The sequence below is a fragment of the Chiloscyllium plagiosum genome, chromosome 9 (assembly GCF_004010195.1).
Source record: "Chiloscyllium plagiosum isolate BGI_BamShark_2017 chromosome 9, ASM401019v2, whole genome shotgun sequence".
Taxonomy (NCBI): domain Eukaryota; kingdom Metazoa; phylum Chordata; class Chondrichthyes; order Orectolobiformes; family Hemiscylliidae; genus Chiloscyllium; species Chiloscyllium plagiosum.
This window is the reverse complement of record NC_057718.1, coordinates 56,323,028-56,343,113: the sequence shown is the minus strand read 5'-3', so window position 1 is coordinate 56,343,113 and position 20,086 is coordinate 56,323,028. Positions and strand designations below refer to the sequence as shown.

General features: G+C 41.6%; 1 protein-coding gene across 5 annotated transcripts in view; it reads left to right on the top strand.

Annotated features, from left to right (window-relative positions):
• Positions 1–20,086, top strand: part of LOC122552875 (clathrin heavy chain linker domain-containing protein 1-like) — a 55,647-nt gene that overhangs the window by 12,052 nt on the left and 23,509 nt on the right. For 2 of the 5 annotated variants that reach the window (XM_043695976.1, XM_043695981.1), the window contains 4 exons: positions 4,358–4,497; positions 5,175–5,376; positions 10,022–10,137; positions 18,158–18,251. In XM_043695976.1, the coding sequence (XP_043551911.1) occupies positions 4,358–4,497; positions 5,175–5,376; positions 10,022–10,137; positions 18,158–18,251 (552 nt within the window). The remainder of the gene's footprint in view (positions 1–4,357; positions 4,498–5,174; positions 5,377–10,021; positions 10,138–18,157; positions 18,252–20,086) is intronic. The other 3 variants (XM_043695977.1, XM_043695979.1, XM_043695980.1) reach the window with 3 other exon arrangements.

Below are 20,086 nucleotides of genomic sequence, written 5' to 3'. Positions count from 1 at the left end.
TTGTAAAAAATGTTGGTGTCAAGGCGGTTGTCATTAATGGAGATGGAGAGGTCCAGAAAGGGGAGGAAGGTGTCAGAGATGGTCCAGGTAAATTTAAGGTCAGGGTGGAATGTGTTGGTGAAGTTGATGAATTGCTCAAACACCTCGCGGGAGCACAAGGTGGCGCCAATGCAGTCATTAATGTAGCGGAGGAAGAGGTGAGGAGTGGTGCCGGTGTAACTACGGAAGATGGACTGTTCTACGTAGCGAACAAAGAGACAGGCATAGCTGAGGCCCCTATGTGTGCCCATGGCTACCCCTTTGGTCCGGAGGAAGTAGGAGGATTTGAGGGAGAAATTATTAAGGGTGAGGACCAGTTCATCCAAACGAATGAGAGTGCCGGTGGAAGGGTACTGTTGGGGACGTCGGGAGAGGAAGAAACGGAGGGCTTGGAGGCTCTGGTCATGGCAGATGGAGGTGTAGAGGGATTGGATATCCATGGTGAAGATGAGGCGTTGGGGACCGGGGAAATGGAAGTCTTGGAGGAGGTGGAGGGCATGGGTGGTGTCTCAAACATATGTGGGGAGTTCCTGTACGAGGGGGGATAGGACAGTGTCGAGGTAGGTAGAGATGATTTTGGTGGGGCAGGAGCATGCTGAGACAATGGGTCGGCCAGGGTGATCAGGCTTGTGAATCAATGTGGACTTCACCAGTTTCCTCATTTCCCCTTACCCCAGCTCCGAACTCCCAACTCAGCACTGTCCCCATGACTTGTCCTACCTGCCTATCTTACTTTCCACCTATCCACTCTACCCTCCTCTCTGACCTATCACCTTCATCCCCACCCTCATTCACCTATTATACTCAATGCTACTTTCTCCCCATCCCCACCCTCCTCTCATTTATCTCTCCACCCTGCAGGCACTCTGTCTGTCTTCCTGATGAAGGGCTTTTGCCCAAAATGTCGATTTTCCTGCTCATTGGATGCTGCCTGACCTGCTGTGCTTTTCTAGCACCATTCTAATCCAGATATGGACAGATGATCTACCTCATACTAATTAATGGATTGTTACTTGATAAAGCACAACAAGCCAACCAATTCGAAGTAACTTGCCGCTAAAATTTATTTTGGGATGCAAGAAGCTGGCCTCAGTGTAAAATCCAGTTCTTAATCTCTCAATATTCTGACTCCACAACACTAATTTGTGGTTCTCAATATTGAAATTGGATATTCAGAGTTGCTTGGCATTGAAAAATAAGTACATTTCAGAATCCTGTTTAATGATAACTAAGAGCATTTTCAGTCTATTTTGCAGCTTTTTTTTGCTTTTGTTTCACAGATGAATGATAATATTTAGTGGTTAGTGATTGTAACAAGGTCAGCCAGCTGGACCTTAGAGTATGAATTCTTTGATTGGGGCTGTTAATCTGGTCCAATCAGGGAAATTTGGTTGACATAAAAGGGTGAATATCAGGGATATTGGGTCCACTTAATGTCTGACTCAAGGTGAGGCAGTGCCATACTCAAAGGCTATGCATTTGTAAATAAAGCATGATTAGTGATGGGATGCCAGACTTTGAAGAGTTATTTCAAGTAACGCAATCATGTTTTTGCAGTAAGTGTTGAGTTTGCACATGGATGTCTCCTTGTATTTGCAGGTTTTCAGTTGTAGAAAAAGATCAACCAAGCAGGCTGATCTTGGATGCTCAAACCAATACCTATTGGTTTGAGCATCCATAGGTAGAGGCTTACTTATATTGTTTTAACAGAAGATTGTGTAAAAGCTAATTATCAATGGAAGCTGTGACATCAGATCTAATTTCACAAATGGAACATGTAAATACCTAATCAATGTTAACAATTTTGAAAGCATTCAAATTACATAGTTCTATGTACAATACAAAAGTATTTATAGGAAGTTATGCATGCCAATATGGTTTTCTTTTCATGTCTCTTTTCTCGGGTTTCTGAAATGTGTCTCTTTCCAAATTTTATGTAGCTATCCCATATCCTAAGCAACCAGCTGATTGCTCAACTTCCAGTTGAAAAGATATTCAATAAAGTGGAGAGTCACTTTGGAGATATGTGAAGGATTCTTAGCAAGAAGAAGTTTACTTATGGAAAAAGGTTGCAGTTGGGCTTATACCCATTTCCCTCTACACTTCCATCCACCATGACCAGGGCCTCCAAGCCCTCCATTTCTTCCTCTCCCAATGTCCCCACCAGTACCTTTCCACTGACACTCCCATTCGTTTGGCTGAACTGGTCCTCACCCTTAACAATTTCTCCTTTGAATCCTCCCACTTCCTCCAGACAAAAGGGGTAGCCATGGGCACCCGCATGGGTCCCAGCTATGCCTGTCTCTTTGTTGGCTACGTAGAACAGTCCATCTTCCGGCACCATTCCCCACCTCTTCCTCTGCTACATTGATGACTGCATCGGCGTTACCTCATGCTCCCGCGAGGAGGTTGAGCAGTTCATCAACTTCAACACATTCCACCCCGACCTTAAAATCACCTGGACCATCTCTGACACCTCCCTCCCCTTCCTGGACCTCTCCATCTCCATCAATGACAACCGATGTAACACTGACATTTTTTACAAACCCACCGACTCCCACAGCTCTTCACACCCTATCTCCTGCAAAAATACCATCCCATATTCCCAATTCCTCTGCCTCTGCTGTATCTGCTCCCAGGAGGACTAGTTCCTCCATAGAACACACCAGATGGCCTCCTCTTAAAGACCTTAATTTCCCTTCTCATGTGGTTGAAGATGCCCTCCAACACATCTCATCCATGTCCCGTACCTCCGCCCTCAAACCCCATCCCTCCAACCGTAACAAGGACAGAACCTACTATTCTCACCTTCCACCCTATCATCCGCCGCATAAATTGCATCATCCGCCGACATTACCGCCACCTCCAAACGGACCCAACCACCAGGGATATGTTTCCCTCCCCACCCCTTTCCGCTTTCCACAAAGACCGTTCCCATGAAATCCTGGTCAGGTCCAAGCCCCTCAACAACCCACCCTCCATCCTGGCATCTTCCCCTGCCACCGCAGGAATTGCAAACCCTGCACCCATACCTCTCCCCTCATCTCCATCCGAGGCCTCAAAGGAGCCTTCCACATCCATCAAAGTTTCATCTGCACATCCACCAATGTCATTTATTGTATCCGTTGCTCCCGATGCAGTCTCCTTTGCATTGGGGAGACTGGATGCCTTATCGCAGAGCGCTTTAGGGAACATCTCTAGGGCACCTGCACCAATCAACCCCACCGCCCCATGGCTGAACATTTCAACTCCTCCTCCCACTCTGCCGAGGACATGCAAGTCCTGGGCCTCCTCCACCGCCACACCCTCACCACTCAACGCCTGGAAGAAGAATGCCTAATCTTCCGTCTCCGTACACTTCAACCCCAGGGCATCAGTGGGGACTTTACCTGTTTCCTCATTTCCCCTCCCCCCACCTTACGCCAGTTCCAACCTGCCAGCTCAACACCATCCTCTTGACCTGTCCTACCTGCCAATCTTCCTTCCCACATATCCACACCACCCTCCTCTCCAACCTATCACCTTCATCCCCACTTCCATCCACCTATTGTACTCTTGGCTACCTTCTCCCCAGCCACCCCCATCCCATTTATCTCTCCACCCCGGACACTCCCTGCCTCATTCCTGATGAAGGGCTTTTGCCTGAAACGTCTTTTGCCTGAAACGTCGATTTCCTGCTCTTCGGATGCTGCCTGGCCTGCTGTACTTTTCCAGCACCATTCTAATCTAGACTTATACCCATTTCCGTTTCGAAGAATGAGATCTGACTTTATTGAAAAATAAAAGATTCTGAAGTGGCTTGACAAAGTAGATGCTAAGAGGATGTTTTCCCTCATGGAGTGTATTTAGAGAAAGGGGCAATGTTTCAGAATAAAGGATTGCCCATTTAAGATGAGAAAAATTACTTCCCTAAAAGGTGTTACGATTCCATGCTCCAAACTTCACAAAATTGTTTATATGCTGGACTTTAGTAGATAGAGGAAAATCAACCTCTGATTTTCCTCTGTGATTGTTTTCGCAACTAGCAGTGCAACACACTTGAAAAAGGTGGAATAATTAGAAGATAAATTTTGTATGCCCACCTCTTAGCTGAAGCGTGACCTTTGGAGGGACCTGATAGAAAATCACGCCAAGAAAAAAATGGTTATTTGAGAATTGTGGCAAGTAAAAATTGTATTAAGAATTCTTCACTCATCCTCATAAAAAATAAGCTTTTTGTGGCTTGCAAAGCACTTTTTGTTCACCTGAGGTGAATATAAAATCTGTATAAATGTAAGTTCTTTCTTATTTTGTTAAATAATGGACATTCTTTTAACAGAATTGATCTCATTAAACAAAATACAGCTGAATTAGAAGCTCACTTGCAGGCAGTAAAAAAATCAAGAGATGTTCAAAAGGAGCAAACGAAGCAGACTTTACCGCCACAGGAAGATGTCTTCCATATTACATGTATTCCAGGTCTGAAATTTGTCTAAACATTTTGAAGTATCTTTTTAGTCTTTGTTATGTCTTAAATGTTTAATATAGGATAAGTGCTCACTTTCCAAAAATTCTTGTATTTAAAAGGTTATTGAATTATATTATTCCATTATTCTTGTTTGAATCCCTCAAACCTTACATCAGCCATAACCAAGATGACAGCCTGGTTCCAGGACCTTACAAATGACAGGAAAGGATAGCTTGGAGATGTACAAGAGCGATTGTCCCTTTAATTTTCTGTGCCATCTTGTGAGGAATTTTTGCTTGTTATTTCCATATTGCAGTGGTCTAGTTTGAAAGAGTCAGAACCTGAAGAATTGGACATTTGCTGCTAGTCCTGATTATAGTCTGTGCTGCTTGTGACCACAGAATTGCGGGACTACCACAGCTTCCCACAGTTTAGTTTAAACGGCATAATTTGTTTGTATTGTTAGAAATCTGCAGTTTAGAAATGCCAAACCAAATATCAATATGCTGCAGTAACAATATTTAGAGCAAATCAAGATATCAATTTAATTATCATCTAAGTCCTTCCAACCATAAATGGAACAATTATTGGCTATGCATTCTGTAGGCAGGACTTTTTAATGTAAACAGGAAGCAGCTGCAGTACAGTGCTTTGAGCTGTATTTTCTTTTGCACTGTTTCTGTAATAGGTCTGACATTGCAGGAATCTATAAATGTCGAGGATCTATGTAAGCACCTAAGGAACCTGGAAAAGAAACTCAAGAGCCTAGAATTTGCAAAAGAAACTAAATATGTGCCAATCCAGATCAAAACTAACATAATCCAAGATATTAATCAGAAAATGCAACAATGGGAAGTACTGGACATGGTGAATAAGCAACTCAAACTCAGGTATTCAAAAATAATATTTTGTTGATGTCTAATATGAGCAATTAAGTTACCATTTCTTTTCAGCATAGGGCGGCATGGTGGCTCAGTGGTTAGCACTGCTGCCTCACAGTGCCAGGGGCCCGGGTTCAATTACTGCCTTGGGCGACTGTCTATGTGGAGTTTGCACATTCTCCCCATGTCTGCGAGGGTTTCCTCCAGGTGCTCCAGTGTCCTCCCACAGTCCAAAGATGTGCAGGTTAGGTGAATTGGCCATACTAAATTGTCCATAGTGTCAGGTGCATTAGTCAGAGGGAAGTGGGTCTGGGTGGATTACTCTTCGGAGGATTGGTGTGGACTTGTTGGGCCGAAGGGCCTATTTCCACACTGTAGGGAATCTAATTTTCTTGACTGAATTCTAAGGCTTAGAATTTTCCTATATTAATAAAGGACATTATTAACATAAGGTTTTGAAAGGAGAAAGAAGCAGGTATGATTTGAGTTGGACCCAAAAAGAAATAAAGTTGGTTTCCTACAAAGAAAGTTTCAATAGTTACAACAAAAGATAAGGACAAGAATCTCAAGAATAATACTAACAGAATCACTTCCAGACGGTGGTGCACGCAGGCCTTTGGTATTAATATTTTATGCTACATTATTATACTGCCTATATTCCAAAAGTTTTTTGTTGCTGTTAACTAATCAGGAATATAAAAACAGATTGTAAGAATTCTTACAATTATGGTAGAAAAGGAACAGGTAACTAAAATTAATGATGGCTACTTAAAGGTAAAAGTTTTATGAATTGGAGCAGAGTAGGGAATTCAACTCCTCAAACCAGCCCAACATTAAGATTATGCATGACCTGTCCCAGGCTTAAACTCTCTTAGACAGAGAATTCCAAGCATTTACTACACTGGGAGAAGAAATTCCTTTGCATCTCAGTCCTAAATCAGCACCTGTAACTATATCCCCCTAGTTCAAGATTCCCACACTCGTGGAAACAACTCCACATTCTTGTAAACTTTGAATAATAAAGGTCTGACCTATTTATCTGTCCTTGATCAGTCAATCCCTTCATCCCAGGATTCAGCCTAATGAACCTGTTCTGAACTGTCTCCAATTACATTACATTCTTTTTAAATTACACCTACCAAGTACTCCAGGTGCAGCCGATGTTACAGTTGTAACAAGACTTCCATATTTTATAACTCTTTTATATTTTATATTTTTGTAAAAAAAACTCCAATCCCCTAGCAATAAGGGCCAAAATTACATTTGCATTCTTAATTACTTGCTGCACCTGCATGCACAAGGACATCCAGATCCCCTGTGCTACATTTGTTGCTTCACTAGTTTTATCTCTTTGCAGATTCCTTATGGCCTCCCACCTATTTTTATATCATCATCACATTTTGATACATAACACGTCACCCTGTCATCCAAATCAATAATATAGATAATATAATTGAGGTTCTAGGACTAAGCCTTACATTCCACAGCTATGTCTTTCCAACCTGAAAAAGATCCATTAATCCTGACTCTGTCTTCCACATGTCAAACCAAGCTAATTCATTATCCCCAATACCATGGGCTGTTAACTGGGGAATAACTTTATATCAAATGTCTCTGTGTACACTACATCAGTCGGTTCCCTTTTATTTATTCAACTTGTTATATCCTCAGAAAACTTTGTCAACTATGATTCCCTTTCACAAAACCTTGGTAATCCCGTTTGATTGTGTTAAGTTTTTCTAAATGTCCTCCTATTTCTTCATTAATAATGGACTCCAGCATTTTCCCAACAATAGGTATTGGGTTAATTGGAGTATAGTTTCCTTCTTTCTGTCTACTTCCCTTCTTGAACAGGGCATCACACTAGCATTTCTCCAATTTGCTGGTACCCTCCAAGATTTCTGGAACATTCACATCAATGCTTCTACTTTCTCTGCAGCCACTCCTTTAAGGCCTTTGGATATAGGAGGAGAAAGTGAGGTCTGCAGATGCTGGAGATCAAAGTTGAAACTTTATTGCTGGAACAGCACAGCAGGCCAGGCAGCATCCAGGGAACAGGAGATCCGATGTTTCGGGCACAGGCCCTTCCTGAAGAAGGGCCTGTGCCCGAAACGTCGAATCTCCTGTTCCCTGGATGCTGCCTGACCTGCTGTGCTGTTCCAGCAATAAAGTTTCAACTTTGGATATAGGCCATCAGGTCCCGGCAATCTGTCTGCCAGTCCATTAATTTTTCAGATACCTTATCCCTCGTTATAGAGATATTCATGGTATTTCCTTTACATATCTGTTATCTTTGGCACACGTGTAGTGTCTTCCAACATGAAGACCAATGCAAAATATTTATTTAAATTATTTTTTATATGCCTGTTCACCATTATTAATTCCCCAGTTGCATCGTTGAAGGGTCTCACACTAGTTTAGCTACTTTCTTAGACACCTCCAGAGTTCTTGCTGTTTGTTTTTATATTTCCTGCCTGTTTATTTTCATAATCATTTTTCACTTTCTATATTAGCTTTCTAGTCATCCTCAGTTGGTTCCTAAACCAATTCTCTAGCCTAACATTAGTTTCCGCTGCTTAGTACACCTTGGTTTATGATTGGGTAGTCTCCTTGACTACATTTGGTATCTGTGAGTGAATCATCCATCTCATTGAGTCCTTTTTGACTGGAATTTTTTTCTGCTGAGCATTATAAATAGCATCTTAAATGTCTGTTGTTGCTCAGCCACTGACTTTCCAAAAATCAAATGTAAAATTATGAATGCAATAACAGACAAATGATATTACAACAAAAACATGAATATCTCTTTAAGTAGTTGATACCACTGTTTACAACTTCATCAACGGCAGCTAGAGTTCTTCTTAACTGCTAGACAGAAAGCTGATCTTTTCCAGAGAGAGATTTGTTATTTCTCCTCATAAGAAGTCTGCTATGCTGCTAAACACAAACTGTAACCTGACACCAATTTTGTTCTTTCTGAGTGTCAAGCTCCCATCGCAATAGTAGTGTTAAGTCGCAGCCTAGGTCATAGCTTTGCTGTTATATGTATTGTGTCTGTCTAGCAGTCTCAGCCATGTAAGTTCACAGAAAGTATTCAGTTGCTAGAACATCCGATTACCCCTCTTTTCTGAACTCTTGATTTCACTTAGACCTACAGGGATACCTCAAAATCATGAACGTTTTTGCAAAGTATAGAGTTTATAACAATGGATCGTGAGTCTTAAAATTCTCTATCCCAAAGAGCTGTGGAAGCAGTCACTGAATATATTCATTGCTGAAATAGACAAGATTCTTGAGGTATCAGGGATTCAAGGGTTATAGAGAAACACTGGGAGATGGTGGTATACTTTCTGTTGGAGTACCCCAAGCAAGATTCCCAACCCACCACCCACAATTTTCCCCTGCTCTAAAAACCGAGCCCTACCCTGTACTCCTCATTGGACTCTGAAATTCTAATCCTGACAAAACCACAGACTTACTTTGGGGGAGGGGATGGCGGGTACAGTGGCTCAGTGGTTAGCACTGCAGCCTCACAGCACCACGAACACGGGTTCGATTCCGGCCTCAGGCAACTGTCTGTGTGGAGTTTGCACATTCTCCCTGTGTCTGCATGGGTTTTCCTCCAGGTGGTCTGGTTTCCTCTCACAATCCAAACATGTGCAGGTCAGGTGGATTGACCATGCTAAATTGCCCATAGTGTTAGGTGCATCATTCAGAGGGAAATGGGTCTGGGTGAGTTACTCTTCGGAGGGCCGGTGTGCACTTGTTGGGCCAAATGGCTTGTTTCCACACTGTAGGGAATCTAATCTAAAATCTGGGTCCATTGCACCTCTTCTTTAGGGACAGCCTATAGCTCCAGCACTAGGCAGTATTCCCAATAGCGCCACTGGAACTAGAGATCCACTGACCCTCTGGCGGGGAGTCACAACTTCCGTCTTGATGGAGATGAAAGACTTTTAACCAGCCAATTATCAGCCCAGCAGCTGTAAAATGATTGCAGGGTGCTCATCAAAAAGGAAGCTGGATTATACCTGAATTTCAAACCAGAGTGGGGAACAGAACAATCACTTCTATAAATGATTCCAACTCAGAAGTTAGTTGACCCTTTTGGTCGCCTGCTCAAATTCTGTTCTAAGGATGGTCCTTGGGGTTTGGCAGTTCCTGGGACCATAATATTAATTCTCCTGCTCAACAGAACCATAATGCTTCTAGCACTGTATCCACCAGTCTGGATCCTTCTGTATGCCCTACTTTGCATGAATTTCCATTTCAGGCAATTTTTTTTCCATCTTTTTAAAAGGCTTCCAACCTTCACAAAAACATTGACTGTACCTGGCATCCTCCTTTGTCATTAATTATTCTATAATTTAATGACTATATGTTTTGAGCAATATATAGACAAATTAATAAATGATGAAATGATCAATCCCTTGATGGAGCGAGCATCAGAACAAAGACAAAATTTGGAAGGAAACCTATCAAAATTAAATTTAAGCGTTGTTTTAAAACTGAAATTTTAGTATGAAAAGTCATTTATACTTTCAAAATTTTATTTATATTGAATGTAACTCTGACAACCTTTATTTTTACCTAATGTTATCTGTAAATTATGGTTTTTGCAAACATTAGTCAAAATCTCTACACACAATTCCAGGTACAAGCGAATAGAGATCTTAGCAGATGCAGTTGCTGCTTGGGGGTACTCTGATAAAAGTATTTCTCTCACTGAATATATTTTGCCAAGCTTGACAGAAGCAATTTCTCTCAAAGGTAATCAATTTTTGTCTTATTTTAAATTGTGGTTTATTTTCAATCCAAAATAATATTTGAACGTTTGTTATTTAGGTACCATTTCGCAACTGTATGGTGATAAGATGCACTTTGGGCAAAAAGAGGAAATTGGGTACATACAGCACTCAGAATTATATTGGTTATACAAGGGTAGCTTTTCTTTAATTGCCATCTGGGGGTAGGTTCCAGTTTGGGTTGAACTGGGAGTTAAATGCAAACAGTCAGAAAACCAAAATGATGCCACCTCTCCTGGGTTTTAATAAACTTTGTTCCCAGACAAGCTAAAAAAATCCCGGGAATCTATTGAGTTAGTGATTTAAATACACAAATAAGGAAATAATTGTGGTTTAAACTCAGGATTCTGATCTTATTGCCAGTGTATACGTCATAGAATCATAGAGTCACAGAGATGTACAGCATGGAAACAGACCCTTTGGTCCAACTCATCCATGCCGACCAGATATCCCAACCCAATCTAGTCCCACCTGCCAGCACCTGGCCCATATCCCTTCAAACCCTTCCAATTCATTTACCTATCCAGATGCCTTTTAAATGTATTAGCCTCCACCACTTCCTCTAGCAGCTCATTCCATACACGTGCCACCCTCTGTGTGAAAGAATTGCCCCTTAGGTCTCTTTTATATCTTTCCCCTCTCACCGTAAACCTATGCCCTCTAGTTCTGGACTCCCTCACCCCGGGGAAGAGACTTTGTCTATTTATCCTATCCATGCCCTTCATGATTTTGTAAACCTCTAGAAGGTCACTCCTCAGCCTCCAACGCTGTAGGAAAAACAGCCCTAGCCTGTTCAACCTCTCCCTATAGCTCAAATCCTCCAACCCGGGCAACAACCTTGTAAGTCTTTTCTGAACACTTTCAAGTTTCACAACATCTTTCCGATTGGAAGGAGACCAGAATTGCACACAATATTCCAACAGTGGCCTAACCAATGTCCTGTATAGCCGGAACATGACCTCCCAACTCCTGTACTCAATACTCTGACCAGTAAAGGAAATCATACCAAATGCCTTCTTCAATATCCCATCTGCCTGCAACTCCACTTTCAAGGAGCTATGAACCTGTACTCCAAGGTCTCTTTGTTCAGCAACACTCCCCAGGACCTTACCATTAGGTTTATAAGTCCTGCTAAGATTTAATTTCCCAAAATGCAGAACCTCACATTTATCTAAATTAAACTCCATCTGCCACTTCTCAGCCCATTCTTCGCTGTCCACTACACCTCCAACCTTGGTGTCATCTGCAAACTTACTAACAATACCTCTTATGCTCACATCCAAATATGTTTCCAGAGCTAGGTGGAATTAACTAGGCAAGAACACCTTGCACAGTAATTGATCAATGAAACTGCCAGGCATGAAATATTGCTGACCTGTCTATGTAAAAGGCTTGCATTCAAAATGCTTGTTCAGACACTTTGATCACAACAATTGATGGATGATTTCCAACAATTTGGAAGTCATTTCACCTTCCTTGGACTTTACTTACTTTGATCTGATCCTCCCTGTTGTCATACCTTTTCGACAGCATGAGAACAGCTAAAGCCTGGATGTTTGGAGGAACAAGAGGATTAGATGCACCATCTGGAGCAGCAATAACACCCACGGCAACAGCCAATCGTTTGTTTCTCAGGACGTATAGACACAAACTCAAAAGAAAAAATGATCTGAATCTTCTGATCTCAGTCAGAATCTCTATTTCCTACCCAATCAGACTAAAAGTTGTCCATTTACCTTTACTGCAATTTATCAAGAAAATTTGAGACCAGAGACTTCCCAGCAAATGCAACATAGTCACAGGCTGAAATCCATGCAACCAGTAGCAGAGTGGATCAGCACTAAGACAGCCTGTCTTTCTCAGCAGTAAGTGCCATGATCTGTGGTTTAGGTGTCCTTAAGCCACTTTGACAGCTACTGAGAAAAGGGATAAGTGTGTATAGGTGTCACGTGGCTGGAGTGTGAGGGTGCCAGATGGGTGAGATAAAGTGTCAGGTGGATGAGATATGAGCTAAGCAGCTGAGGGGGTAGGATGCTAAGTGTGTGTGATGACTACAGGTGTCAGGTGGGTGGGTGTCAGTTCAAATCAGGGGAGAAAATTGCTTCCTGGGAAAGGTAAAACAACTGGAGATGGAGCAACCTTTCCATATCTTCTATCATTGCATTCTATCTACTGCCCTTTCAAAGAGACAGAGAAGTTCAATTGAGAGTTGGATGGAGAATTTGACTTACCAGAATTTCAGAGTCAAACTTGCAAACTGAGTGAAGGTATTCAGTAGAGAAATCACTCAGCTTGCATTTAGTCTTCTTTTGTGTAATTTGTTACTCTTCATTTGTGTAATTTGTTACTCTCCAGTTGTTGCTGTATGTTACCATGTAAACTGGAATGACTCCTTCAAAAAGCCTTCAACTTTCTTACATTCTTCCAGTGAACTCTTGAAGTTATATGAGTGCCAGTATTACACTCCACCTCCACTTTTTTGCCTGGAGTAAGCTTATAACTTGGACATTATGCAGAGGAAAAAGGGGTGGAAAACAGGCATGAGTGGTCTTTGACTCCTTTGCATTTCAAACATCATTGCAAAGTTTCCTCTGAGAAGACAGAACAGATGCAAGTATTTAAATTAAATTAAATTTAATAAAAAACAGAGGGTGGGAATAAATGGGTCAGTTTTGGTTTGAAAGATTGTGATGTGTGTTGTGCTACAGGATCAATGTTGAAACCTCAATTCTTTTAAATTTATTCCTATGACTTGGATGAAAGGACCAAAAGTATAGTTGCTGATGATACAAAGATAGGTAGAAAAGTGAGCTGTGACGAGAATTTTAGACTGGTCGTTGGAGTATAATGTAGAAAATGAGAATGTGTCCACTTTGGCAGTAAAACTATAAAATCAGTGCATTGTTTAAATGGAAAAAGGATTGCAGTATTGTAAGGTACAGAGGGATCTCAGTGTCTTAGTTCAAGAATTACAAAAGGTGAGATGGACTGCAAGTAATTAAGGAAGCAAGTGGAATGCTGGTGTATAGTTTCTTGACAAACAGATGAGTGAGTGGTACCCAGGTTAGGTGGAAATGTAGAGTTAAAGTCACTATCAGAACACATAATTGAATGGCAGAACAGTTGAAGAGGCCTAATAACCCATTTCTATGTTTGTATTTAGGATCATATTATGCAATACAGATAAGCTTATCCAAATTGCAAAGTACAGACCTATGATCCTAAATACAAACATAGGAACTGGCTATTTGATCCCTGTAACCTGTTCTGCCATTCAGTTAGTTGGGGAGTGTAGAGTGAGGACAGGGGAGAGGAGAGTGAGGATAAGGGAAGGGGATGAGTGAGGATGCAGGAGGGAGTGTGGACACAGGGGCAATGGCAGAGGGCTTCCAGGACACAAAGTAGCAGGGACATATGCGTCATGAGGGCAGGGAAAGGATTGGACTTAGGGGTGTCGAGAGAATGGAGGCACACGGGAGGAGGACAGAGGGAGATGCGAGCTGGGGAGGCAGAAGAGGAGGGTGAAACAACCCAGGAGTAGAGTGGGGAGTCCTGATTCCAACTCTGTCCCACCCTCATTCTCGCCCCAATTCCCAATGTCCTAACTCCCCTGATCCCCAACTTCAGTCCCCCATCCCCTGTCTTCACTTCCCACTTTCCTGCATCCTCACTCCCCCTTTGCACTCATCCTCACTTCCCATATTCTCTGTCCTCATTCCTGCCATCTTGCATCCCCGATCCCACCGATCCTCGCTCCCATTACCACGTTCTCAATCCCGCTTCTATCGCACATTCTCATCCCCCATCTCATGTCCTTACTCCCTCATTCCTCCAACTTCATCCCTTATCTTTCTGTGCCCTCACTCACCTTTTGCCAATGTCTCCATTTCCAACATCCTGAGTCCTCACTCCTTGTTCCATATCCTCACTCACCCCGTCCTGTGTCCTCACTATACTGCTTCCTAATACCACCAGCGCCCGCTATCCTCCCTCTGCTTCCCCACACCCTCATTCACCACTGTCCAGCATTTCACTATCTCCCATCCTCATTCCCCAACTTGCTAAACACCATTTGAAAATCTCATGCTTTTTCTCTGAACGTGCACAGTCCAATATAACCTCATTCTTAAATTTTGCATGTCACTGTGCCTGGAATTGTGCGTGTGTATTTCTGGATTAGTCAGCAAATGCTGCCATCTTTTAAATACTGTGGAGTTACTTGCAGAAGGCAATTAAAATGCTTTACTGCAAAATTTGGCTTTGTAGCTCCTGTATTTTGGGGTACAAATGGTGTTGGTACTGCGTATAATCCTTGTGGATACTGTTTTTTGTTAGAGTATTGGGGTGGGCATTAGGATCATGTGTCAGGAGTAAGCAAAGTAGGCAAATCATGTTTTTAGTATGTAACTAGTTCAACTCTATGGTGACATTTACGACCTCAAAGTTAGTGTTAAGGCCCTCCTTTAAAGGCTTACAACAACTAAGCAGCAGGAAGGATCCCCTTACCTGTACTACTAAAAAAAGTTAGTTTCTGGCTGAATTTTACTACCTTTAATTGAGTTTGTAGAATTGCTGTGTTCTGTCGAGTTCTCCACTATTGTTTACAATTTAGAGAGCCTGTGGAGGATGTCTTGCATTGGATGAAGGATTTCATCTTGAAGGTTTCTGCTCAGATCACTCGCTCCCAATCGAGGTTGCTGTAGTTACCAAACCCATTCACCTGCAGCATATTAATGATTGAGCAAAGGCGAGCAAAATTTGGCAGAGAGGAGAGGAGGTCGGGGAGAAGAGATTTCTGTAGGATTTGAACACTCTGGTCCTTTGCCTCTATTTCACTGTGGAATGTACAGCTTTGGACTGTACTGTCTGTGCATTGGCAGTAGCAATCTGGGCTGGCTACAGCAAAGGCCCTGATACAGGGATAATGGTGGGACAATGTGTATAATTGTGAGCCCCACATTTATCTATCATTGGAAAGAATGTAGATGTGATTTACAAGAATGGTTCCAGAAATGAGAAACTTCAGTTATGAGGAAGATTGAAGAAGTTGGGACAGATCTCCTTGTAGAAAAGGCTGAGAGGAAATTTGATAGAAGTTTTCAAAATCACAAGTGGGCTTGATAGATTAAATAAGAAGAAGCTGTTCGCAATCATAAAAGTAAAAGGAATGAGCAGACAAAGCTTTAATATGATGTTCAAACAAGGGTGATGTGAGAAAAATGTTTTCACATAGCAAGTAGCAGCATTCAATTAATCGAATATCGGATTATCCGGCAAGATCGCAAGGTCCTGATGCCGGAAAACATATTTTAGCCAAGCATTCGATTATTCGGAATTTGATTTACTGAACGAAATACTTCCTGCCCATGTCCTTCGGAAAAACGAGGTTCCTCTGTAGTTTGAGTACAGAAAGCATTGTCTGGAAGTTTGAGGGAGGCAATTTCAGTTGAGGCATTCAAGAGAACATTGGATGATTATTTGGATAAAAATGGTGTGCAGGGATATGAGGAAAAGTCAGAGATTTGCACTGGGTACTAGAACTGACACAGGCACTATGGACCAACTTGCCTCCTACTGCACTGCAACAATTATGTGATTCTAGTAGGCAAATGCTGTCACTCTGAAGTCACACAGCAGATTAATGGTCCAAGGTTCTACTGATAATCTCCAGGTACTGTGTCTCGGCAGTTCTGAGACATTAGAAGCTCATGTGAAAGCTGGTATTTACACCCTTGATGATAGCAGTTTTTAAACTCTCTAGCTTCAAACTATGCTATCATAACAGGAAGGTGAGCTTATATCACTTGACAGAAGTTCTACTATAGTACTCAGGCTTTGGGTAGCTTTGCTTCTGTTGCAATAGATGCTGAGATATTGGCCATCAGACACTACATGATGGTTGAGTCTTTGATAATTCACATGACATGAGCTATCCCTTCTATGCTGGAAAGGATGGTCTTCAAAATCTGCACAAAACAATGCACAAGATCAATCCTGTCTATGTTCTTTGACTGTGACTGCAGGCTTTCCTAGGTACAAGTCACTTTGAATTTTTTTTCATTGATCTGCTTTTCTAATTAACCTGTTCAGAGATATTATTACCCTTTTTTATTTAAAAAAATATACTTCATTCATTGAAGTTTATTGACACAAAAGCAGTTCAGTTCTGCACAGTTGCATATCAAGCAAACAAACGAAACGTTGAACTTTGACTATCCCAAAAAACCTAAAGAACTCTCTTCACAAAACCAACATTTGCATATTTAAGGCAGTAGGAGGGTCTGATAACAAAACGAACCCCCATTTACCTTCGGCAGAAAGAGCTCAGACAGTAGTCTTTCCCCACTGTGCTTGCTGGAGCTGCCCTAAGCTTTAATGCATCACTTAACACATTGTCCTGGACCTTGGAATGTGCAAGTCTGTTTCACTCAGTCAGGTTTAACTCATTGCTGTGGAAGGCCAACAAGGTTCAGGCAGACCAAAGAGCATCTTTCACTAAGTTCTTGGTCACGATGTGCATCCCGGGTAACAGACTGTAGAGCACAGTGTCCCATGTCATGGAGCTACTCAGGATAAACCTCAACAGAGGTTATTACACATCTCTGGAACAGGTGGGACTTACACCCAGGCCTCCTCAGTTCAGGGTAGGGACATTATACTGCACCACAAGAGGGTCCCCTTCAAGTCACTTTGTCAGCATCTGCTCAAGGAGAAATGCACCTTCTCTTTAAAAGGCACAGGCTTGCTTTAAGTAACAAAGGTGAGCTGGAATTCCTGATTTTGCAGCCCCTACTCAGGTGAGCAGCCATTCAAAATGTACTTTGTGCCAGCTGCATGTAAATGAGCATGCAGCACAAAGTTTGTGTGAGGTTGCATTAGAATGAATAGTGATGAGAGTTAATCAGGCATCATATTCCCTACACGTTTTCAGTCTTATTCAACTTTTTTCCTCCTTTTTGTCATAAATCCACTTCCAGCAATATTAATAAAACAATACCAAATTGCCATCTTTAAGGAATATTTTCAGTGCTAAACTATCTTTTGAAAGATTTGCACTGTAAAATATTGCCCGTTTATGTTATATAGGCACAGCACGGAAACAGATCTTCAGTCCAACTCATTCATGCTGACTAGATTTCCTAAATTAATCTAGTCCCATTTGCCAGCATTTGGCCCATCGCCCTCTAACCCCTTCCTATTCATATACCCATCCAAATGTCTTTTATATGTTGTAATTGTACCAGCCTCCACAACTTCCTCTGGCACCTCATTCCATATACCACACTCGCTACACCACTGTCTGCATGAAAAAGTTCCCCCTTAGGTCCCTTTTAAATCTTTCCACTCTCAACTTATTAGTTCATGGAAGATTTCACAATAAGCAATATGCAAATAATGTAGATGGAGAAAATAACATGACAGTTTGCTTTAGAAAGCATTATATGGCCTACTTTATACATCAGTGCACAGTACCTGCTGTGCTTTTCCAGCAACACACTCTCAACTCTGATCTCCAGCATATGCAGACCTCACTGTCTCCTTTGTAGCAACCTGTAGAAGCTGAGGAAGATAAAAGACAGCTGTAACCTTCATATTGTGACCTGCCTTAACTTTGGCTGGAGGTCTCTAAGACATGCTCTAAACTTTGTAAGTGTTTCCATGATGATTCAGACTATTTGGAATGATCATTCAGCCAAATTTGGTCAGTAAAATTAAGATGAATGAGAGTAGTTTCTCTATGGTTTTCCTTCATGCTGTAAGAAAACTCATAGCCTTTGTTCAATATCTTCTCTGATTAGTTAGTCAGGATCTAAAACTCTTCCTTAAGTATCTAAAGATTCATGACACATTTGATGGAATGTCAATTGTATGGTTGTATCACAGTGTATTTTCTTATCAATTGAAATTTTAATGCTTAACTAACAGTCCATACATTAATCTGTTAGATTGTTGTATTCTATAATAAAATATTGCATTTTGTCCAGATACAGAAGTTGATAATCTTTGGCCTGAAATATTGCATGCTGATGATCCGAGCACCATTAATGAACCAGCATACTTGTTAGAATATGTTGAGAGGTGAGCTGAAATGACAAATTGAGTATGTGAATATTTTCATTGTTCAAAGAGTTATCTACTACTTTTAATCAATTATAGGATTGCATTGTTCTATAAAAAAAGAATGTTTATGAACATGAAAAAAAAATGAGGAAAGTGATATAGAAAGTTGTCCATCAACCAAAAGGTGGCTTTGGCACCTCAAAAGATTCTAGACATCTAGTTTCCTCAACAAAAGCCACAGATACAGCCAGGAAGATGGGTTAACTCCAGGAAAGGTAAGAAGGGTAGGCAGGTAGTATAGGAGTCTTCTGTGGCTATCCCCATTTCAAACAAGTATGCTGTTTTGAAAAATGTAGAGGGTGTTGGATTCTCAGGAGGATGTAGCATTGAACAGCCAAGTTTTTGGTAGGTTGGGTTCCAAGCGATCAGTTGTGATTGGGGTCTCTCTAGTCAGAGGCACAACAGATGTTTCTACAGCCAGCAGCAAAGAATCAGAACGGTGTGTTGCCTCCCTGATGCCAGGATCAAGTATGTCTCTCTGGAGGTGCAGAATGTTAAAGGGGAGAGGGACCAGTAGTAGGTCATTGTACACATTGGAACTAATGACTTAGGAAAGGAAAAGGATGAGATTCTGAAGGGAGGATATAGAATGTTAAGTACGAATTTAAAAAGGAGGTCCTTGAGGGTAATAATATCTAGATTACTGCCGGTGCTACGAGCTAGTCAGGATAGGAATAGGAGGATAGAGCAGATGAATGCGTGGCTGAGGAACTGGTGCAGGGGAGAAGGGTTCACCTCTTCTGGGGGAGAAGTAAGCTGCAATTCACATTGCAACTGAATTGGAAGGGGACTAATAAACTGGCAGAGAGATTTGCTAGAGCTGCTCGGGAGGACTTAAACTCGTAAGGTGTTGGGACCCAGGAAAGTAGTGAGGAAAGAGATCAATATAAGACTGGTGGAGTTGGGAAAAGGAGCGAGTCAAACTGTCAGGGCAGACAGGAGCAAAGCAGAGAACAATGTAGGATTGTTAAATTAAACTGCATTTATTTCAATGCAAGAGGTCTAACAGGGAAGGCAGATGAACTCAGGGCATGGTTAGAAACATGGGACTGGGATAACATAGCAATTACAGAAATGTGGCTCAGGGATGGACAGGACTGACACCTTAATGTTCCAGGATACAAATGCTATAGGAAAGATTGAAAGTGGAGGGGGGGCCTGGGCAAGAGAGGAGGGGGAATCGGCATTTCTATTAAGGGATAGCATTGCTACTGTATTTAGGGAGGATATTCCTGGGAATACATCCAGGGAAGTTACTTGGGTGGAACTGAGAAATTAGAAAGGGATGATCACCTTATTGGGATTGTATTGTAGACCCCCTAATGGTCAGCGGGAAATTGAGAAACAAATTTGAAAGGAATTTTCAGTTATCTGTAAGAATAATATGGTGGTTATGGTATGATTTGGAGATGCCGGTGTTGGACTGGGGTGTACAAAGTTAAAAATCGCACAATACCAGGTTATAGTCCAACAAGTTTAATTGGAAGCACACTAGCTTTCGGAGCGTCGCTCCTTCATCAGGTGGTAGTGGAGGGCTCAATCCTAACACACAGAATTTATAGCAAAAATTTGCAGTGTGATGTAACTGAAATTAAACATTGAAAAATTGATTGTCTGTTAAGCCTTTCATCTGTTAGAATACTGTGATAATTTCACTTCTTTCATGTGTAAATCACAAAACCTTTTTTTAAAAAGTTGCATTTTTGGGTTAGCTGTTAACAATGGTAATAGCTAGACAATATGTTGAAGGTGTTGGCCCCCTGTGTTCTCTGTCTATGCCATGATGTTTAGAT